This window comes from Grus americana, chromosome 1 (assembly GCF_028858705.1).
Source record: "Grus americana isolate bGruAme1 chromosome 1, bGruAme1.mat, whole genome shotgun sequence".
Lineage (NCBI taxonomy): Eukaryota > Metazoa > Chordata > Aves > Gruiformes > Gruidae > Grus > Grus americana.
This window is the reverse complement of record NC_072852.1, coordinates 123602454-123626810: the sequence shown is the minus strand read 5'-3', so window position 1 is coordinate 123626810 and position 24357 is coordinate 123602454. Positions and strand designations below refer to the sequence as shown.

The following is a 24357-nucleotide window of genomic DNA, read 5'->3' as shown; positions in this document are numbered from 1 at the left end:
CGAAACTAATACCCTGCAGTAGAGTCACTAAGATCAGAGCCAAAAAGTGAGATGGAACAGCATTGCTCAATTGAGATGAAAAATTGGCTATTTGTTACTGAAAAAGAGATACATATGTTACATTATTTCTCATAAATATTCATGAAAAGACTGAACTGTTAATTGTATTTAGTGTTAGCATTTTTGGGTTTTTTTTCCTTTCAAAATCAGGCAAAAACATCTGTGATGAGCTTTATTATACACTAAAATCACAGCTCAGAGACCTTCCTGGAAAAAAAAATGGTTTCAGCTAACCTAAAAATCCCCAGCCCTAAAGAAAAATGTAGCATTTACTAATCATGACTCATTCTTCCAATCTAATATGTCTGGCCATAAATTCCAGAGAGTGATAGGGTGGCCAATACGTATGTTCTAACAATATCATTATATACTTAATAGTTAGATTTTATATATCTATATCTCCACTACTAGATATTCAGAAGGTCTGGTTTAATTAATAGTGGAAGACAATAGGTAATTTGTAGAGCCATTTTATTTACATGGGATTTCCCTGGCTGACTATATGGATGGCAGCATAACAGCTTTAAAAATTTACAAAGAAATGCTCATTAGCATTATGTGATTACTCATTTTTTCACTATGCATTGTGGACTCCATAAAATAGATAAACAATAAAGGCCATATTGTGTGCCACAGCTGATTTTTCAAAACTCATATTAAATTATGTATTTAAGTGGGCACTGCATCAGCATGAATGTCAATTGGTAGAAGTAGAAACTTTTAATAGGTATTCGATGCAGTGCCACACCAATCCATCATTTAAAAAATATTTACACTGGCTTCAAAAGAAATATTACATCAAGATTTAATATTTAGAACCAGGTAACAACAACAACACTGTGTCTTGTTGAGGAGAAGTATCCAAAGACCACTTACACAAAGAAGTGTCAGGCTTTATATGATTTATTCTCTTTATTAATAATGTGAAAGAAGGGATAGAGAGCAAATTATTCAAATCTGCAGGTGTCTACAAGTACCAGAAGAGACATTGAAAGGGCACAAAAGGATCCTGAAAGACTCAAAACTTGGTACAGAAATAACAAAATGAGATATAACCTTGAAAAACGCTGGCTAATAACTTTAATGATTTCTAATTCAAAGGCAGAGATACTTAGAAAGCAATAAGGCCAAAAATCAAAGCTAAGGATAAGAATAAGAGAAAATCAGTTTACAAAAACCCCAACAGGTTAGAGAAAGTGAAGAAGAAACTTTTTTTTCACCTAGTCTTTGTACAGACGCAGGACTCTAATGGAATCCTTGTCAGAAACACCAAGGTAATGAAAGTTGGGAAGAAAGCAAAGTGTGGGAGGAAAGTTTTTAATTCTTTGGTACGTGGACATACGAAGAAGTAGCTGCAAAGCAACAATGTTATTTGGCAGTGCTTTTGAGGAGAGATTACGGTTTGTAAAATGAAAACTTTCTAAAAATTGATATTCTGGCAATCAGAAGTTTTGTCATAGCCAGAGAAGATCTCCAGTCACTTCAGAAGCCAGAGGCACCAAAGCTGAAAACCTAGCATTTACACTTTAAGAATGGACATTACAGCACATGTTCACAAATACTCCAGAAAATAGAGGGTTGGGTTTTTGGGTTTTTTCATTCAGCATGGAAAAAAAGCACATTTCTACAGCTCTTGTGCTCGACCATATGAAAACACATTAAATTGTAATCAGGAAAACATATCCTTGTAGATGGAGATAACTCAATGAGTTTGCTCCATCAGAAGCATTTGGTCCTGACATGGACATTTGGGCACTATTATGGAATCTCTTAACATGAAATTAATTTGAACTGAAGCACACCTTCATACTTTGCTGCCAAAGGGCTATGAAAGAAGAGCAAAAGCTCTCAGACTGAGTACCTTCCTGTCCTAGCTAGTAACATCTGAACCATGTTGGTAATTATCTTTTAGCCTTTTTGGGCATATTAAAAGTACATAATTAACTCCTATGGCAGCAAGAAGTCAGTTTTACTGTGCCTTCTTCTGAACACTGGAGCCACCCTTCACTAATGTAAACACTGTGTAGGTATTCCAAAGACAGAGCATATCCATTTGGTTTTAAGTACCTAGCATTTCCCAGGTTTAGATTTACGAAACATGTATATTGTGCTCAAGAAAACCAGAACAGCATCAGAATGGCTTATTCCAATTATTGATTTTGTTCTGAGCTTCCTGCTCTGCCAGAGGCAATCCTAACTGAGTTATCCCCTCTGAGTTAACTCAAGTCTTATGAATTCCCTGTGGTGCTTCCTCGTGAGTGCATGGCTAAGACACACAAAACATATCTTTCTTTTAGTATTCTTCTGTTTTGCTGCATTTGAACTGCTGAAACGGAAATCTTGGGTATGTCTCTTGTGCAGAAATCTGGGGTGACATGTCTCATAAAGTACAAGAACAAACTTCAACCTGGAAAAACAAAAGCAACCATCAAAGTTAGGGAGTCTCCTGTGAAAGTTACTTTCAAGAGCTCCTAAGACATTACCTAAGGCCCAATCTTTATTTACTATACAGACAACACTCCAGGAGCTGTCAATCAGAATGTTGTTTGAGAAGATACTGCAAGACTAGGCTCTACACAGAAACAAAAATAGCAGCACAAAAGCAAGATTACACATAGCTCTGAATAATTTCCAATAAACTGAAACATTTCAGCTCTACTTCAGATGAATTTGTGCTTTTGCAAATACAACAACTTTTTTGATATTTAGGCAAAATTTGCCTACTTCTATCATATTGCTGGGAATGGCATTCTCCATACCTCCTGGTGCTGTATAATCTCTAAAGAAAAACAAGACACAGATGAAAAATATGCCCCAGGATGCACAAAAGATTTTCTTTTCAAATATTTTTATACCTAACAGCTTACAAAGGCTGTTGCTGCAGTATGGGCTAAAACATACTGAAGGAGTTGAAACTATAGGGAAGAAACTCATGCAACCCAGCTGTCTCGGGAATTAACAAAGAAGGAAATAAGAAATCCAGTGTTTGTCACAAATATTACAATTCCCAAATTATTTTCTCATCCATCTGTTTCACGTCAACCAATGTTTGGCTTAGTTACACTGGACCTATGTAATATAGTATAGAAGTAAACTTTCTGCATATATCAGCTCTGTTTCAGATCAAATAGCTAACATAAGAAGTGGGTTATTATAGGGGGAAAAAGCACAGCATGGCAACTGAGTATCAGCAGCCCCTTGAATATCAGCCCCAGCACTTGCAAGGGCACAGGGACCAGATCCTACACACCTTCTCCTGTGAAGGTGAGAGTGAATGGTTAGCTGAGAAAGGACATGCTCTTCCAGGAAATATCATCAGTATCTCCATGCAGAGTGGGATCTCAGGAGAAAGTCTGCTTTTGCAGGCACAAGACAACTTCATGCTTCCCTAAACATTATGTACCCAGGTAGTGCCCCAAGTGGGATGCAATACTGTGAGTTGAAGCCCCTGGTGCCAATGATCCTTGCATTTTTTTATAGCACAGTATAAACATCTTATAAATATAGTCAGTTTTCACTGGAAGAAATGAGATAGTGTGGTGCATTCTCTGCATCACCGAATGAGCACAGATATTCCCTCAGCTAAATCATCTAAACCTTGGAGTAACTGATGCTAACTTCACCAAGATGTCACTCTGCATGTTAATTCACAGTTACACAGGTTTATAGGCATGTAGTGCCCTCTGCTGATTCACAGCACTGGTACATCACACACACCTTGTTCTCTCAACTTAAAATCCTAGTAATGTCATTTATATAAAGCACAGAAATGGTAAGATGCAAAGTTGTGAGAAGGAAAACAAGAAACAGAAAAGCATCACTTCAGGCTGTAACTCTGTACCTGTTTCAGATACTCAGTTTCTCATCTGCTGCCCTGTAGAAGACTATCCTTTTGGTTTCATTTGTGGGGTGTGTTTTGTTTTGGTTTTTTTTAATCCATAGCATGTAACAATACGTGTCTTTGGGACTAAGCCTCTTGTGTAATCATAATTCTCAGTAAAACATGGCAAGTAGCCGGACAAAGCTGAGAGCGTATACAGGCCTACTGAGAAAACTGTTAACAGTGTTGAACTTCATTCAAGTTCCCTTCTTTGTTAAACTGTTCAGGAGCTCATACACTCAGCTGGCTGCTATACTGACAGATATCCTAAAGGTAAGAAGATATATAGGTTAGAAAATATAAATGCAGCACAAGAAAATCTAGATAAGTAACAGTCAAAGCTACAATATTAAAAAACACCAAAATAACCTCCAAATATCTTTCAATATCTAATTTGAGATCATCAGCTGTAGATGCCAGAGTGTTTTGTGAAATCTGGTCAGCAAAAGTAATACCATTTTAAGTGTAGCATAGCCAAACACATTGGCTTGAAACATGCATCCTGAAAAGGAAAGGAGCTAATTGGGAGCAATTTGTTTCTGACATATTATAGAAATAAAGTCCATCTTCACTCTGCCACATTAGTCATGCAACCCCTTGAATACTTGTCTTACCTGAAAAAAGGCAGAAGGAGAAAAACCAAGAACTCTAAAGTGATTTAGAAAGGGAAATTGAGGATCTGCTCTGAATTTAAAAGCGAATATAACTATTTGTTCCAATCAGCTGAGAAAATAGTTAACTAAGCCTCCTTCCTACCAGAATGGGATTTTTTTTGTTTTCAGACACTAAAAAACACCTTTACAAAAACATTCAGGTGTCTTATGAAGCACAGATTTATAAGGACTTTGTTTCTAAATACCCTTTGAAACTGGTCCTGCATATGGCTGTCAACACCTGAATTAAACCTGCCAATAAAGTGGATAAAATCAATAGAAAACTTTGCAGTATTTCTAGAATTAGTCTTAAAAAAATCTCCTTCCCCTCCCAAAAGCCAATAAATGGGCAAAAATAAATGAAAATAGGAGAAAAGAGGAGTTTCATTTGGGAGAAAGCCATCAAATGAGCTCTGCCCACAGATAACATAACCGAGCAGACAGGGCATACACACTCTCTCACAACTAGAACACTGTCTTTAAAGCAGAAGATAACGTTGGGCTCACTACTTTTGTTTCTGAGATACACCAGGTATTAAATTTCTTACCTAAAAAAAAAAAAAAAAAAGAAACCTTATATAAAATTTTATAGATGCGTGAAACCCAGTATGTTCAGCCAGCTGCTCTTGTATGAAATACACATTTCCGTAATTCTGTTTTTCTGTAGACCTCAATCAACTTCTCAAGGGAAACAAAAATCATTTCTTACAATCAGATGCAATTGAAGCTTTTCTCCCAGCAGCCTGAATTAAATAAGCTAGGTGGGAGCACAGCTCCTTTTCCTTATCTCCTAGGGAACAGACCCTTGGGTCTGGGAGAGCTAAGACTGAGGAAGTTTCTTTCCATTTGGATTTAATTAAGAAATGCATACTTTATTTTTACTTCATTTTTCTTACTACTTTCATCCTCATGCTACCATTAGGTCACAGCTGCCAGTCTTCCAGTCAACCTTCTCAATCAATAAACATCCCTCGCAAGACCATGCTTTACAGTCCCCTTTAACAGACATCACTTTGCAGATTTGCTGTACATAATCTTACTTCTTTTAGGCTGTTGTAATACAAATATTATCCATCTTTTAATTAAAAAGGCCTAATTATGAACTACTTTCTTGCAATTACTGCCACATGGCTGGCACAAAAAGGGAAGGTGCCCCATTATTTATAGGACAGGTCCAATGAGACCGAAATAAGACCTGCCTTTCTATACTCCTGCCAATGACTGCTCTTCATTCACAGCATGGAGAATATACCTTGTGGGAGTCTGCAAGATGCTTTCACCAACCTCAGCCTATTCAGTCCTCAGACTTGCTTTTGAGGTTACCAGTGAGTGTGATTAATGACATGGCGTCTTGTGACAAGAATGCCTGCATCCTCATATCTAGTAAAGAGTTAAAATAGAATCATAGAATCATAGAATGGTTTGGGTTGGAAGGGACCTTAAAGATCATCTAGTTCCAACCCCCCTGCCATGGGCAGGGACACCCTCCACTAGACCACGTTGCCCAAAGCCCCATCCAACCTGGCCTTGGACACTTCCAGGGATGGGGCATCCACAGCTTCTCTGGGCAACCTGTTCCACTGCCTCACCACCCTCACAATAAAGAATTTCTTCCTGATATTTAATCTAAATCTACCCTCTTTTAGTTTAAAGCCATTACCCCTTGTGCTGTCACTACATGCCCTTGTAAACAGTCCCTCTCCAGCTTTCCTGTAGGCCCCTTCAGGTACTGGTAAGCCGCAATTAGATCTCCCCAGAGCCTTCTTTTGTCCAGGCTGAACAACCCCAACTCTCTCAGCCTGTCCTCACAGGAGAGGTGCTCCAGCCCTCTGATCATCTCTGTGGCCCTCCTCTGGACTCGCTCCAACAGCTCCATGTCTCTCCTGTACTGGGGCCCCCAGAGCTGGATGCAGTACTCCAGGTGGGGTCTCACAAGAGCAGAGTAGAGGGGCAGGATCACCTCCCTCGACCTGCTGGTCATGCCTCTCTTGATATAAATAACATAGATCTGCATTCCAGTAATGACATGTGAAACTACCAAAGCCCTGTAGTAATTTAAGCATCGGTGAATTTACTTGGCTTCCTTTTCAAGACACCAGATGCCCAGCTTCTTTAAGATTCAGATGTATTCTTCTCAGCTCCCCACGTTCTTGCTTATGAAGTGTCAGCAAAAAGGGGAAAAAAACCAAAAGATGTGATGCCATTTTGCCTCACTTAAATTGATGGCAACTGAGAGTCTCACAGACTTTTCATTCTCTGACTGCACTCTAATTAAGATATACAAAGAAAAATGAAAGCACTTTTATCTAGTCATTCAAAAATCCATTTAAGCTGTTACACTATATACGCCAGACTATGCCAGGAGATACTGCCCTTAGATTTGCAGAGAAGCAGGTCAAAAGCTTAAATAAATCATATTGCTTAGCTTCAGTGCATGTATCACTGATATCACAGAAGAAAGACCACTAAATTCTATAACTTTAGATACAGCAGTCACTTTTCCAGCTGCTAATTAAATCCCAATACAACAGCACCATCACATTTTTTATTCATGAACAAGACCACAGCAAACTGCATTTTAATAAGCACAATAGTGCTGAAAATGAATGACACCCAAGAGGGCTGTAAAATTTTTTTCTGCAGATCTATTGTAGATTAGTATGTAACCCACTCACATTAGTGCAGATTTGTGGTCCTAGTTAAAAGTATTGCGTGTATAAGACTAAATATTCACCTTTGGTGATGTGCTGTGGACTGGGTTCACCTTAGCATTCTCCCCAGAGATGCCGATTGTATATTTGGTACTTCAATGAGCAGGGCTCATTGAAAGAGCTTTAAACTAGATTTGGAAGGGGAAAGGGATAAAACCAGGCTCATTAGAGATAAGCCTGGGGGTGGCATGCCAATGTTCCAGAGATGGTGTGCTAGCAAGGTCCTTCGGTCTGCCATCTCAATGGAGATAGGGGATGAAGAGCCATGCGACAGCAAAGACACAAAGGTTATTCACGTGTTAGAAACCATGGAAGTGCCTGAGAACGGTCATACAGGAATTAGGGCTTCTCCCCCCAAAAAGGTGACGGGATCAACAGCCCAACTGCAATGCATCTACACCAACGCACAGAGCATGGGCAACAAACAGGAGCAGCTGGAAGTCATGGTGCAGCAGGAAAACTATGATATAGTGGCAATCTCAGATACCCGGTGGGATGACTCACACAACTGGAGTGCTGCAATGGACGGCTAAAAACTCTTCACAAGAGATAGGCAAGGAAGGAGAGGCAGTGGGGTAGCCCTGTATGTTAGGGAGTGTTTTGACTGTCTAGAGCTTGATGATAGTGATGATAAATTTCAGTGTTTATGCACAGGAATCAGGAGGTAGGCAAACAAGGCAGAGATCATCGTGGGAGTCTGTTATAGACCATCCAACCAGGATGAAGAGGCAGAAAAAATATGCTACAAGCAGCTGGGAGAAGTCTCACAATCGCTAGACCTTGTTCTTGTGGGGGACTTCAACTTACCAGACGTCTGCTGGAAATACAGCAGAGAGGAAACAGTGTAGGAGGTTCCTGGAGCATGTGGAAGATAACTTCCTGACACAGCTGGTGAGTGAGACAACTAGCGAAGGTGCCCCATGGGACCTGTTGTTTGTGAACAGAGAAGGTCTTGTTGGTAATGTGATGGTTGGAGGCTGTCTTGGGCACAGCGATCATGAAATAACAGAGTTTTTGATTCTCAGAGAAGTAAGGAGGGGGGTCAGCAGAACTGCTACCTTGGACTTCTGGAGGGCAGACGTTGGCCTGTTTAGGGGCCTGGTTGGCAGAGTCCCTTGGGAGGCAGTCCTGAAGGGCAGAGGAGTCCAGGAAGGCTGGGAATCCTTCAAGAAGAAAATCTGAAAGGCACAGGAGCAGGCCATCCCCATGTGCCGAAAGACGAGCCAGTGGGGAAGAAGACTGTCCTGGCTCAACAGAGAGCTTTGGCTGGAACTCAGGAAAAAAAGGAGAGTTTATGATCTTTAGAAGAAGGGGCAGGCAACTCAGGAGGACTACAAGGATGTCGTGAGGTTATGCAGGGAGAAAATTAGAAGGGCCAAAGCCCAACTAGAACTTAATCTGGCAATTGCCATAAAAGACAATAAAAAATGTTTCTATAAATACATTAGCAACAAAAGGAGGGCTAAGGAGAATCTCCATCCTTTATTGGATGTGGGTGGAAATATAGCGACAAAGGATGAGGAAAAGGCTGAGGTATTTAGTGCCTTCTTTGCCTCCGTCTTTAATAGTAAGACCAGCCCCCTGAGCTAGAAGACAGGGATGGGGAGCAGAATGAAGCTCCCATAATCCAAGGGGAAATGGTTAGTGACCTGCTACACCCCTTAGACACGCAAAAGTCTATGGCTCCAGATTGGATCCACCCAAGGGTACTGAGGAAGCTGGTGGAAGTGCTCACCAAGCCACTTTCCATCATTTACAATAGTTGTGGCTAACTGGGGAGGTCCCAGTTGACTGGAGGTTAGCCAATGTGACACCCATCTACAGGAAGGGCCAGAAGGAGGATCTGGGGAACTACAGGCCTGTCAGTCTGACCTCGGTGCTGGGGCAGGTTATGGAGCAGATCATCTTGAGTGCCATCACGTGGCACATACAGGACAACCAGGGGATCAGGCCCAGTCAGCATGGGTTTATGAAAGGCAGGTTCTGCTTGACAAACCTGATCTCCTTCTATGACAAGGTGACCCACTGGGTGGATGAGGGAAAGGCTGTGGATGTTGTCTACCTGGACTTTAGTAAAGCCTTTGACATCATTTCCCACAGCATTCTCCTGGAGAAACTGGCTGCTCATGGCTTGGATGAGTGTATGCTTCGCTGGGTAAAAAAAACTGGCTGGGTGACCAGGCCCAAAGGGTTGTGGTGAATGGAGTTACATCCAGTTGGTGGCTGCTCACAAGTGGTGTTCCCCAGGGCTCAGTACTGGGGCCAGTTCTCTTTAACACCTTTAGCAATGATCTGGACAAAGGGATCAAGTGCACCCTCAGTCAGTTCACAGACGATACCAAATTGTATGGGAGTGTTGATCTGCTTGAGGGTAGGAAGAGAGACCAACCGTCTGAGGTTCAGCAAGGCCAAGTGCCAGGTCCTGCACTTGGGTCACAACAACCCCAGGCAACGCTACAGGCTTGGGGAAGAGTGGCTGGAAAGCTGCCTGGCAGAAAAAGACCTGGCAGTGTTGGTTGACAGCCAGCTGAAATATGAGCCAGCAGTGTGCCCAGGTGGCCAAGGCAGCCAGCAGCATCCTGGCTTGTGTCAGAAACAGTGTGGCCAGCAGGACGAGGGAAGTGATGGTCCCCCTGTACTCGGCACTGGTGAGGCCGCAGCTCGAGTCCTGTGTTCAGTTTTGGGCTCCTCAGTACAAGAAGGACATTGAGGTGCTGGAGCATGTCCAAAGAAGGGCAATGAAGCTGGTGAAGGGTCTAGAGCATAAGTCTGATGAGGAGCAGCTGAGGGAACTGGGGTTATTTAGCCTGGAGAGAAGGAGGCTGAGGGGAGACCTTATCGCTCTCTACAACTACCTGAAAGGAGGTTGTAGCCAGGTGGGTGTTGGTCTCTTCTCCCAAGTAACAAGTGACAAAACAGGAGGAAATCAGCCTCAAGTTGTGCCAGGGGAGGTTTAGATTGGATGTTAAGAAAAATTTCTTCACTGAAAGAGTTGTCAAGCACTGGGACAGGCTACCCAGGAAAGTGGTTGAGTCACCATCCCTGGAGGTATTTAAAAGATGTGTAGATGTGGTGCTTAGGGACATGGTTTAGTGCTGGACTTGGCAATACTAGGTTAACGGTTGGACTCTATGATCTTAAACGTCCTTTCCAACTTAAACGATTCTATGATTCTGTGATTCTACTTGCATAAAAGTTGTGCTAAACTTGAAGATGGCATGACATGCATTTGGACAACTCTAGCCAGCGCTGCTGGCAGCTGAATGGGTATGAGGAAACTCCATTCTTTTACAGGGAACTTAATTGAGGTAATGAAATAATCAGCAACTCACTCTTAAAAAGTCCAGTGAGTAGGGAGAGGATGCTTCATATTTCACCCACCATTTTAACCTGAAAGACCACCCTGGATGTGCGCAATGCCAAGCCTGCCTTTTGGTGCTAAGGAAACAACTAGCAGGATTTATCTCATTTACCACTGCAGGAGGAATATTTCAGGTGCAATACACTGTCAAAATAGCCAGGTACCTAAGCCAGCTGTTAGCACTATCCGCACTCTGCACTGAGACAACACAGAGATTAAAAGGAATAAATGTTACTACCACTTTCTAGCAGCAATGCTATAATCTGGGGCATTATCCCACAGAAAGTTCTGGTGGAAAAAACATCTGGAAAAAAATGACAATGAGCATCAATGGCAGTGGGGGGATCTACCACAGGCTGACAACTAGATTTTGAGAAACAAGCTTTGTTGGTCTAATGTAGCCAGTAAGAGGAGTCTCGTTGCCAGTCTGCGTTGCCAGGTTTCCATGCAAGCTCTCCATCAGCGAAAATGGAATCAGAGGGTGTTCAGCTGGCACCACAGCAGGACAAAGGGTAGATCATCCTGACTGTATATGAAGGAATCAAGTTCTAAAAAGATCAATTTGGCAAACCAGTCATACAAAGAAATGTTTATTTACACAGATTTAGAGTAGCAGAGTAAACCATTTCCACAGTTATCTTACTTAGCAAAGGAACCTGTGTTACATCTAATAACATTTGATAAATTGGCGTTTTAAAATGCAAGAAGTTTGCATGGCTATTGGGACTGCACAAAAGTGAAATGCAATTTGAATTAATGAAGAAAATATGTTGATAATTAAACCCTCACAATAATTGACATGTCTTCATATTTCAACACTTCTTTCCAGGGGCTGTTACATGGCAAAGGTAAAAATTACCTGGACTATATATACTTTGGTTTGTTTTTCTAAGACAAAAGCTGTCATTTTGGTGAGGAAAATAAACACCACCAGTCAGAAGCTGCAAATCTACCTACCTAAGGAATCTTCTCTTGGACAGCTAAGGAAAAGTTATTTTAAGAAGGGTTTTACATCTGCTTACCAGTCCAATGGGAACACTGTTAGGAGATGATGACTTCTCAGATACTTCTGCTTTTGCTTCTTAAATCTGGATTTATGATCCTAACTTCAGTTATGCTATTGAAAAGCAATGGTGTTCTGGCAGCAATTTGCCTGCCAATTACTACTTGCAGAGATATACTAATTTTCTCACTAAGGCTGATGAACCAGTATTTACACAAAGGAGATTAGTACATTCTTTTCCTTTCAAAGACTGTGAAAAAGGCTGCTTAACAAGTGGAGAAAAAAAAAAAAAAGTAGGGCAAGAAATATAATTTCAAGTTTCTGTGAAGATATCACACACAATATAAGTGAGACCAAAAATAATCTCATGATAGAACCTGACATTAAAAAAAGATTAAAGGGGAAAACCCACACAACCCAATCAAGTTGGTAAAGCCTAATTAGCAAAGACCCACCCAGAGATCAACAAAATGCATTCTTTTCATTTTGTAGTACAAAGAAGCTGCATATATTACTTGTACTAAAAAGCCCCTAAAATGAATTTAATTAACTATGAAAGGCTTGATTTTGCCTTTGGGTATATGTAAAAACAGCAGCTGATTTTACAAGATGCACTGTGATGCCTGATTGTGTAGCAAGAGAAGAATTAAAACCTTTAGGTTTCATTGCCTCTCTGGGTTCAGAGGGAAAGTTGTGGTCCAGAATTTAATTAGATTTGGCTGCAGTCACAACGCGTGGGTCAGCAAGTGAATTCAAATACATGCAAGGGTAACAGACCTTTGTATGCTTTGGAATCCGATTTGCAAGCTATGACTTGAGAGTAGTACTTAAATTTCAGGGAGCACATCAGAACACTGCCCATTTTCAGGGAACACATGGGCAAGCCACATGGCTGAAAGTAAGAGATCTTTAAGGAATGTATTACAGTTACATGAAATGCAAAAGGCTGAAGATTATTACATCGATTTCACCACAAAACAATGCGTATGTTTACTATATGCTGTTCATCTTCCAATTCTTTAACTGCAAGTTATTCTTCAGCTATGATAATACTTTTCCACGGTTGTATAAACACAGAAGCAAAGAGGAAATAAAAGATTTTAAATGAGTGAAATTAGGAGATTCAAAGGAGGAGCTACTGACTCTCTAATATCTTCTCTTTCTACTTTCTGCTTGGCTACCCGGGAGTCCTGGCACACACTTCTCTCCCTCCTGTCTTCAGGAGCTCTCCGACATGCAGCCACATTGGGAGCTGGAGCCTACAAACTCTGAACCCAACCTGCAGGCTCTTAGCATGCCTTGGGAGCACCTCAGACAGCAGGTGGCATCTCTCTCCTTGGAGACTTTCAACACTTGACTGGGAATGGCCCCAAGAAACCTAGCGTAACTATGAGGAAGACACTGCTTCACGCCCAGGGTGGAGTAGGAACCTCCAAGGGTCCCTTCCAGGGCAGCTTTTTCCATGATGCTGTGTAAGGTGTCGTGCAAATCTCGCACATGCCTGCCAGCACTCAGACCGAGCCACTTGCCTGCATCAAATTGCCATGGATGCTTGTGGTGGGTTGACACTGGCTGGGGGCCAGGTGCCCACCAGAGCTGTTCTATCACTCCCCTCGTTCACTAGACAGGGGAGAAAAAGTATAACAAAAAGCTTACGGGTTGAGATAAGGACAAGGAGAGATCACTCACTAATTATCGTCATCCCCCGGCATATGTTAAGCACATAACGTGTCATCTATGAGTGTGATACTCCACTCTCGTGAGACCCCACCTGGAGTACTGCATCCAGCTCTGAGGGACCCAACATAAAAAGACAGGGACCTGTTGAAGCAAGTCCAGAGGAGGGCCACAAAGCTGATCAGAGGGCAGGAGCACCTCTCCTATGAAGACAGGCTGAGACATCTGGGGTTGTTCAGCCTGGAGAAGAGAAGGCTCCGGGGAGACCTTCTAGCAGCCTTCCAGTACCTGAAGGGGGGCTACAGGAAAGATGGAGAGGGACTGTTTACAAGGGCATGTAGTGACAGCACAAGGGCTACTGGCTTTAAACTAAAAGAGGGTAGATTTAGATGAGATATCAGGAAGAAATTCTTTACTGTGAGGGTGGTGAGGCAGTGGAACAGGTTGCCCAGATAAGTTGTGGATGCCCCATCCCTGGAAGTGTTCAAGGCCAGGTTGGATGGGGCTTTGGGCAGCCTGGTCTAGTGGAGGGTGTCCCTGCCCAAGGACAGGGGGTTGGAACTGGATGATTTTTAAGGTCCCTTCCAACTGAAACTATTCTATGATTCTATGATCTCTTAGTAGGTCTTGGCACAGGCACATGAGTGCAAGCCCAGGCCCTCAGCCTTCCTCGCAGCTCCCCCAGGATCTGTTTGCACAGATGCGGGCATTAACCAAAGTCACAAGCACCCCATATCTCCAGGCTTAGATGGCTTGAATGTCTCCAGGAGCAGAGTGTCTTCCCCCACCTCTGGATTTCCATATACAAGTCATACTATTGTATAGATTGCCTGGACTTGTGTCCTAATGCCTTAGTGTCTCAATTCAAGGCCCTTTCTACGCCCAATATACAAAGCCAAGGCATGCCTCTCTCTGCCAGCCTGGGATATGTCCCTGAATGCCAGCAAGTCCCATCAGTGCTGGGTAGGGAGGAAAGCTGAGAGCCTTGACTCACACCAGCACTCACCGCCCTGGGCTAAAAGTTATCCATAGATGACAGTAAAAGGCTACATGCAACCTCTGGCAACTCATGCAATAAGACACTTGTGGGCAAGGCAAAGACTGATTGTCCTGGGCAAGAGCCCAAACTTCTACTTTTGTGCCATTCTCTGTTTTCCTCACTCTGAAAGCCTGTTGGAAAACAAAAGGCTATTTCAACCAGCATAGTAACACCAATATCCCCCCACAAGCTGGTTCCTAGAGATCCTAAAAGAAAATGGGGTCTGACATTGGCAGGCCGCTGACAATAAATCAGGCCCACACGTCAGCTTCAGCTTTGGCTTCAGTGACTTCTGGCAGAATTTTGGAATGCCCCCATGCTAGGATAGCAAGGTTGTCCTGAGAGCTGGTCATCCTGACTGGCCATGTCAATTGTCTTCTACCATTAAGATTTCCCCTCATGGCATGACCTCCTATTGCTATTGAGGAGACTCTGAAGGCTAAATAGTGTGAACAAGCAGAAAATTTGGCTTTGAGGATGATGCCAGAGGCACACAAAACAGAACAGTGTGGATGTACCAATCAGTTCTACCACAGAAGAAGTAATTGTGGACAGTCACCATAGCAAAGCACTTTGAGAACACACTTCTTTTTTATAACAATTGAGTGGGAAAAATATTGGAAAACATATGGCAAAGCATCTTTTCTCTAGTGCTGTTTTAAAATCTGTCAATGTTTTCTTTAACCTTTGATCAAACACTATAACTACTATCTGATAAATATTTTGCCAGTCATTGCACAATAGCTTTTCACAAGCATATAATGAAACTCAATGTTAATTTCCTCAGGATCAACATAGAAAGTTTCCCTTCTGTGGGAGTGCAACACTGCTCTATATCAGGAAAGGAGAAAGGATGCTCTTTTGGAGAAAGCATAGTACAAATACTGAGAATACGTGGGCTTTTTAACAGCTTTGCCATAGCTGTCCTGTTTCAGATTGTGAACAGATCGTTTAGATCTGCCTCCACAAGAATGTTTGACTCCCAGAGCCTTCTGCAATTACTATTAAAATGCCTTTTGCTACTCTGCATGTTAGTTTCCCCATCAGCAAAACCAGACTTATCGCCTCATATTTCTTCCAGTCAGGATAATTATCACTGGTTTAGGAAGCCCATCCTGAGAAACTTTCAGCCTGCTTGAAGATAATTCTAGGACTTCTGAAAGGTCCTTTCAGACCAAGGTGACTTTCAGACACCTTGGGCAGTGTATATGAGAGCTGACCTGTACAGAAGAGTTACAATTGTAGTGTTCATAAACAATGAAGCTTTTTGAGAGCTTTTAACTAAGAGCTCAGACCTGAACCAAGGCATCAGCTAAAAGGATGTGTCTACAGGGTACACAACTACATGTGCATGCCTATAGTAATTGGTATGATTTCTTCATTACCAACACACTTATTTTTCTCCAAGAAACTCACATGATGCATACTTAAACAGGTATACTCCATTGTAGCATGGATGGAAAGCAATGAGAAAGGAGATCACTACAACTTGCCTGTCTGCAGCAGCATGCTTGACAGCATCTTACCTTGACATGGTGTATTAGGTGCTCAACTTCATTCACTTTATACGTCTCTATTCCTAACTCTTTAGATAATCGCAGGAGACGATTTTGTGTTGGCCCCACGTAAGCTCCTCCAAGGTCCACATATTTAACTTGTTTATTCTAGTTTACCACACAAAATACACAAAAGGGGAAAAAAAAGATTAAAAAAAGTAAAAGTCCTTTGTAAATAATACACAAGTTAAAAGCGCAATCCAGAGGAATTCTTTAAGTGAAATACTTCAGAACATTTTGGCCAAGATTCCTCTCCCCATGGAAAATTCCAATTCTTTGGTAGAGTTCTGGTGTGGCAACTACCGAGAATCTCAGATAAAGATTTCATAACCAGCTTAGTTGGCATGTTGTTACATTACAGCCTTAATAAACACGAGAGAAGGACAGAGACATCTGTGTGTTTCTTGCTCAGTCAGGCATCTCGCCAATGACTAGTTCTGACTGTACTAGAAAGTAACAGAGGTAAGATTTTCTAATGAGCAGAGTGGGAGAGGGTCTCCCAGGTCAAGGTCAGGCAGAAGGTAGAGTGAAGGGAGACGTGTTGCTTCTAGTTCCCAGCCAACCCTGCCACTCCTCTAGCCTACAACACTGCTCACGGGGCTTGTTACTGTTCAGCTTAAGGCTCTTCATGGCATGGTTGGCCTTACAGGTGGTTTTTCGTAGAGAGTGAAAATGATTTTGAAACTTAGCTAATCATGTTCTCCTTCCCAGAGGAAAGGATTGATGACTCCAGAACCTGCAGATCACATGGAAATATTCTGTCCTCACCATCATGCCAGCCTTTCCCTACTCTTGCTAGTACAATATCAGGAAATTTCCCACCTGCTAGTGCTCTAGAAAGTTTCCCTCAAGAAGGTCCTCTAGCAGGAAAGATAAATACATTTACGTACACTATTCATATGGTATATGTATACTATACAAATATATACACATACACCATACATGTGTGTAATTATACATATATACAGTATATACTACATGCATGTATATGTAGTATAAATGGGTCTGGAGGTAATTACCCTTATGGTGTAAGTTCTTCCACCAACTCTGTCATTGGCTTCCAGCAGCACCACGTTCAAGCCTGACTCAGTCAGCAGTTTGGCTGCTGAGAGACCTAAAAGATAACAAGAACAATTGAAGAACACTTCTGTATATGCATTCCATGGCTTTTGTGACTTGACATGTAAACACTCACATAGCTATCCATCCAAATCCTGAATTTTTCATTCAAACACTGCCAGGGGGGTGAGGTGGAATTAAAAAAAACCCCAATAATCATGAAATGGAACTGAAAAAAACCCAGTGTGGTTAAATTTTAATTGTGCTGAGCACCTTTTGCACCACATGCTCGGCTCTTCTGATGCATAAGCCAGCACTTGTTATGATAGTCATCCAGCAAGACAGAGAACTTGGGGAGGACAGCTTTCTGTTTTCTAACATCAGCCTGTCGTGTTTTATAACCCCAACAAAAACAATGGAAGAAATGAAGTTTTATTAGGACTGTCCTAAATTTCAGAAGTTTTCCTGAAGCTTGTTGTAAGTCTCTGCTTTCCAGCTCTGAATATTTTAAAGCAAAGTTCCCACACAGTCAGGTCACAAGTTTTTGCTCCTGAAGAACACGTGGTCTGACTCAGAAGAGACAGAATGTGCGCTTGTGTGTGGCAGCAAGAAGAAAAAGTATGGGTAAGTGTTAAAAAAAAAAAAAGTTTCATTCCTCATCCATTTTCTTCATACACTTTTATTTCCATCTTGTAATTCTTGAAGCTGAGACATGAAGAGAGAGAACAATGGGAATACAGGAGGGAACATCTCATTTCAGTTTTGATGCCATAAATCCTCATAATTGCAGAGGAAAATATTAGCGTTAGGCCCTGCAGCAAGTATGTCAAGCCACTATGGAAATGAAGGGAATTAGAAAGGGTGCACAACACGGAGGGAATACAGCCTGCAACCTCTCAACTTCTTAAGATCATCTATACCTTTTACTTCAGCACACAGAGATTTGTATAAAATGAGGTTCTTACTTTGGCCACATGACAGTACATTTCTAGTAGGACGACAAGAGATATATTGTAGAGGGTTACGTCATCCTCTCGAACCGACAGGATGTGTTGAAGAAAGTTCAGCACAGGCCAGGCTGGAAGCCACACTCATACATCAGAATTTAGCTATCCTTTCTGGCCCTCTGCCTTCTCACCATCAGAAGGCAATGTTTCCTCTCTGTGCCTAGTACATGTAGTTTTTGAGAAGGAGTCATCCAAAGAGATTGTTCCAACCATAAGGCAGCCATGGAAGAAATGGCAAAAGCGCTGGCAGGAAAAACAGATGGCCAAAGCTAGCATGGCAGGACTGAATGAAATGATAATGAAGAAAATATAGCAGCCCTGGATACAGAAAGAATATTAATGAGAGGTACTAAACGTGCTACAGAACACCCTGATCAACAACTAGCGGCTTGGGAGTAGGAGAACCAGGTCCTGTTCCCTGCACTGCAGTGAACCTGCTGCACTGTGCTGTTTAAATCACTTAAGCTCTTTGTTTCCCCATCTGTAAAAAAGAGACAATGGTGTAGACCTATCTATCGAAAGGTTTTGACATTTTTTGAAGAAAAGCAGCAGATGTTTCCATTAAAAGATCATACTGTCCTGCTTTTATTTCTAGCTTCATGGGCTTATTTATCTTGAGTTTTCACATAAGTGTTAGTGAGAAAATCAGTAATGATGCTGATAAAGGTCTTTCCATACTTCCTTACTGAGGAAATTATATTGCAAAAACATCTGACTGGATCAGTGGCCTTGACTACACTCACAAATATTTGAGGATACCAAGCAAGAACAAAATACAGAAAACAGTCATGGTACGCAAACACAGACCACCCCTTCAAACAACTTGCAAAAAATGATTGGCTCCTGAAGGAAAAATAGGCAACAAAACTCCTAAATAAATATAGCTTGCCAGTTAAAGAAAAAAAAAGCTGCTGTTCATAAGAGACAAATATTTCATCAGCTGGGAGAGGATCAATAGTAGTGATTAATAATTTACAGAATGAATATATAATCTGAAGGCTGTTTTCACTGCAGGTTTCTTTTGGCTTATCATGCTAACAGGTATTGACTAATCAATTAATAATATTCAGTTACCAACACTGATTAAGGAATATGAGATTTGACTTTCCTTATTAAAATCTAATGAATAAACATTTCAGTCCAGCTGGCAACAAAGGCAGTTTATTCCCAAGAGCTGAATAGACAGAGGAGCTTGTGAAAGGATAGCTCTCTAGACTCAACTGAAACAGCCAATTCGCAGTGGTCAGCCGAGATACCACCTCCTTGTTTCCTTATGTGCCTTTCATACACCCTATTTCACCTAGTTACTATTTAGTCCCTACTGTTTATTTTGGGGCAGGTGCCGCTTTTTTTTTTTCCCCCCTCTATACATTTAGAGATGTACCTGTTAGAGATGGATAGCAGTTAGCTCTTTCCTGATGCAAATACAAAAAAACAAGCCAGCGTTGAGAGGAGGATCGGGGTTATTAATATCTCACTGCCCCATGCCCATTCTCCAGCAGATCAGATCTCTGTAGGGGCAGGAATGTGTCATTGGGGCTGGACTCTATAGTGAAACTTGCAGCCTACAAGGTTGCCAAAATAAGCACCATTTACTCCTTTCCAAGGGCTGGTGGTTCACCCCCTTCTCTCAACTACATGACAGTTCTCTTCTGGTCCAAAGTTTCGCTGGAGAAATTATGCAGATAAGTGCTGACAAAGGCAGGGAACACAGCCTACCTCTAGCTCCTCTCCCTCATCACTAAGAGATGCTAATAACGTAACTGGGGGAAAAAGGTGTAAGAAGTGAAGGCAGAAGCTCAGGAGTGTCAAATGGCACAGTGAAGGACCAGATAGGACCTCGTAGCATGCACAGTGCAGGATTAAGGCAAGACTGCTGTCACAGATACCACATTACAGTGCAATATTGACAGGCAGGAATTTTGCTATTTTTGGTATCTCACACATTTGGAATCAGGGTACTGCCACATCGCCCCGCACCTGTTCCCTGGAGCTGGACCCAAGATCCCAAATGGGCTCTTGGACTGTTACTATAATAACAGGGAGAGGACTAGATGTTGCAGAGGGAAAGCTCTGAGCCAAAGTGATACAAGGATAGATAAGGTGTCAGGAACAGCAACAAAAACATATTAAAATGGAAATGAATACTAGCACATGAATAGTGGCGCACGCAGTTGAGGTTTGCTTTTCAGAAACTAAGAATTGCTGCAGGAAACTCCCACAAACCACAACCTCTTTTCTGGGCAAGAGTCAGAGTGGCCTCTCTGTGCTTAATACACCAATTGCCACAAACAGAGCATGCACGAAGCCTGTGAAGCAAAGCCTGAAAAAAAATTGTCATACATGATGTAAGATTTCCTCTTGAGAAGTTTAACCCTTCACAAGTTTCACACATTTCAGCACTGCTTCTGGTTTACCTCCCTCGCACAGCACTAACAAAAGGCAGATCTTTAAAACTGTCCCTGTTGCTCACAAGTGAGGCAAACCACCACATTCAAATGTAAAGTCCATCCGAAAATGTGACTGATGCTCTTGCTACTCCCATTTCATGCACAATGTTTTGTCACCCGGCGGCACCTTTCCCTCCTCCAGGAGCATTTCAACAGAATCAGATCTGAATTGCAATATAAGGGCTCGACCACTTTCGCCACCACTTTGCAGAGGACAGTAATTGGGTCCAGTTTCCACCGCAGGTCAGCTTTCTTCAAGGGGCAACAGAGCGCCACGTATAGAGTGGAAAACATATGGTTAAGCAGCCTCACCTGCAGTTCTGCTCAGAGAATCAACAGGCAGATAATTAATGCAGACGACAAAGAAGCCAAGATGATAGGTCTTATTTGAAGCCCCAGACTGAAAATACCATTGTGCTTAGATGATGTTTAACCAGGCAAGCCTTCATCCGTTACCATAGCAACCCGGTAGCCAACCGCAGCCATTTGGAGATATTGGCGAGAGATTGCCTCCCCCAGAATTTTATAATGCAAGTTCAAGCCACGAAAATCGCTTCTCCATCACGCAGCACTCTGCATTCACAAGGATCTTACTCAGATGTAATAATCACAATAATTATTTCATTTTCAGTTTCAACTTATTTCTTTCCTGTTTGAGATATCTGTACCTGCTAAACTTCTTAAATTGCATCATTTGATTAAACGGCTTCATTATAACCTTACCTCCTAGCATTAACAGCTTGCTTACATTAAGAAAAACAACTAATTTGGATTTTTTTTTTTTTTTGTAAGAGAGAAATTTAAATTTCTGTACTAGGGCAGAATCCAAACTCCTGTTTGGATTGACAAATGTGACAAGAGTCACATTTTTCATCTGACCTCCAGGTATTATGGGCTACAATGAAGCTCTAGAGTCAAACACACCTGATGTTTTAAAAAAAAATAAATTTTAAAGTAGATTTTTTAAAAAATGGTTGAAATTTCATAGCACCAGTGTGATTCTGCCTGGAATCAGCAAATTTACTGAAATATCCTTTTACCTTAGCATTTCCACAAAAATTTCACTGGAAAGGACATGATTGGAAGTTACATCTCTGATGCTTCTCTAAATGATACTTGTGCCTTCTTCCATTATAGTTATTTTTTTCATGTAATACCTCTGTCATATGCTGGATGGCTAGACAGCCAATACACAACAGCAAACCCATCAGCAAGTTCTTATTTCTCCATCAGGCTACACCCAATTCCCTTGCAGTGTACAAGGGACAGGGTGGGTAACCTTGAGGGGGGTAGATTAAAAAGCTGTAAATAAAGTTTATTTCTGAAGGCATTCCCACAGTTCCTGATGTACCTTCTCTGTATTATTCACTACTTTATCATGTTCCCCCATGTTTATTATCTCCCTTCTAAGAACAACAACAACAAAATCTCTTCTCTCTCATATATGCAACTATAAAAATAATCTACAAATTCTAAATTTAAATTCATGTAGGGGGCAAAGAAAGAGCCTCTAAGCCACTGGCATTCATTTAATAGTTTCTAAGATGGCTGTCAAAAATTTGTTTACTTTATAACCTTAAAAATTTCTCTCTCCAACTAAAACTATAAGTTGAACAGAAAGAAAGGCTGCCATCATATTTGTACTGTACTTACTTGCAGGTCTTACTGCAGAACTTAGATGTCTCACACCTAGATTTCCTCAGATTCATGAAATGTATTGGTATTTCTCTCTCCTGCTCTTTATTTATTTATCTTAACACCAAAGATATGTTTACAAAGTACCACCCAGGGAAGTTTTAACATTTGTACCAGATGCCAGACACTTGAGTCTTGCACACAAACATTGGCTGTACATGTAGGTTAGAAACATCCAACACACTTAAAACAGGCAAGGAGCTGATTTTTACCTTTGTTGTGCCTCCACAACTTGGATATAAATGTGTGAAGAAGCTCTACACTGGCTTGGTTAATTGCTGACAGCATCTCCCTTGACATCATGTGTTCGAGCAGGGGCAAACACCTGGTTTTCCCAGGCCTGAGCATTCCTAATGAGGTGCAGGGCAGTAAACAAACATAGCACGAGGCTCGACGTGAGGATCTGTCACAAAATGCACCTTGGAAATGTCATAATGACTCAGCCTGCTGAACAAGCACAGTCCTCTGCCCTGGGGTGAATGGAGAAATTGTGGCATGTAAAAATGTTTCACAAGACTGATAGCAACAAAAGGAAACATACCATAATTTATTATATATAAACAAGTAAGAGTTGAGCTCAGGGACACTAAAGCAAATGAACCCAAGTATTTCTTAACATGAGTATTCAAAAATATTAGTCAGACCACCTCTGTCCACGGACACTTAACATCTTGAAGGTGTTATTTTAGAAGTCTCAGGATTTGTATTCGTCTTCTTTATTTTGAGTCTAAGTCTCGTTTTGACCGGGGGGCCAGGAATTTAATTTCTTTTCTTCATTAAGTGGTGAGTCTCACAAAAATCACAAAACCTGAAGTAGCTGAAATGTTAAGAAAAACCAGCAAATCTGTCAAAAACTACACAAAGTTATAGAAGCCGGCATTGCTGGGGAATCACATTGGGAATACAACTTCTCTCACTATTAGTTGTCTCCGTACAGCAGTCCTTACCTACCATGTCTGACTCTCCATTTCTCAGAAGTACATACAAAATGCATACAGTAAATACATAAATGAGTTTGACCAAAACTGCTGCACTGTACCCAGTGAAACAAAATCCATCTGTCTTAACATGACAGAACTCTTGAGGAGAGCCCCTTTGTTAGTGGTCAACACAATTGCAGCGTTTGACCTAGGGTAATTGGAAGAAATAAAGGGGATATGACCCAAGCAGTTGAGGTAAATTTTGGGGGATGCAGAAAAACACTCCTTCAACCCGTAATAGCCTCTGGGTAAGTTCCAAGCATCTAAAAATTAGATCAGTTAATGGAAGAATCATGTTTGCTGTTGCTTAGACCTTATTACTATAAAGTTCATATAAAAAGCCTCCTTGTTTATACTGAGGGTTCTCTGACCTCCTTTTAAGAGATGTCCCAAAAACATCCTGCCAGTTCAGTGCCATTAGCGCAATACAGTTTGCATACGGCTGCGATATTGAAGGGATGGAGGGCAGAACCAGAGAAAAGGCATGTACTTACCTGCAGCTAAGCAGCCATTTTGCACCAGTGGGTTTTCTCCTTCAAATCTTCCACAGTTTCTTTATTGCATTACTGCGTTAGAAACTGCAATTTAATAGCATTGTTTTCATTTGTGTTGACTGCTCTAATGAACACAATCCGATTACTGCTCTGCCACTGAGAGATTGAACCTGGCACTGGTCACCTTTACCTCTGTCACTCATCATTAGCCAGCTAAAATGTTTTAATTGAAATAATGGCTTGAGACAGTAATGCCTGTAAGGCATTATAGATAAGGATTGTAAGCAAAATAAAAAACAAAACAACAACAACAAAAAAGCAAAACTAACATTGGCCTGGGGTCTGGGTGAGTTAAGGTGATAGAGGCATTTTTTGTAACTTTCCTCACATTATGGAAAGGTCAAGGGATTTTGCTCTTGTGAAAAATTCAAAGTACATGCTCAGAATTGTAACAGGAGCGCTACAACAGGGATAGCTAAGAGCACGCTGCCTGCAATTCAGTTCACATCAGGCTGGCACAGTGCTATCAAAAATGGTGAGCATGAATAACAGTCAGTTTTCCTGCTTCACTGCTTTCTTAGTCCTCTGCAAGACAAGGTACACAGCATCCAGATTGCTCCAAGAATTGTCTAGGTGACAATACTTCTGAAAAGCAAAGGGCTGCAAGGACAACAAGATACTGCAACCTGACAATACCTTTTATTAACTTAGCCCCTCACCTACATCCATATG

At 41.5% G+C, this 24357-nt stretch overlaps 1 protein-coding gene across 5 annotated transcripts in view; it reads right to left on the bottom strand.

Moving 5' to 3' along the window:
* LOC129209666 (amine oxidase [flavin-containing] B-like) overlaps positions 1-24357 on the bottom strand; it is a 73482-nt gene that overhangs the window by 37961 nt on the left and 11164 nt on the right. For all 5 annotated transcript variants that reach the window (XM_054834792.1, XM_054834709.1, XM_054834543.1 and 2 more), the window contains exons 2-3: positions 16960-17054; positions 15911-16048 (exon numbers count right to left, since the gene is read on the bottom strand). In XM_054834792.1, the coding sequence (XP_054690767.1) occupies positions 15911-16048; positions 16960-17054 (233 nt within the window). The remainder of the gene's footprint in view (positions 1-15910; positions 16049-16959; positions 17055-24357) is intronic.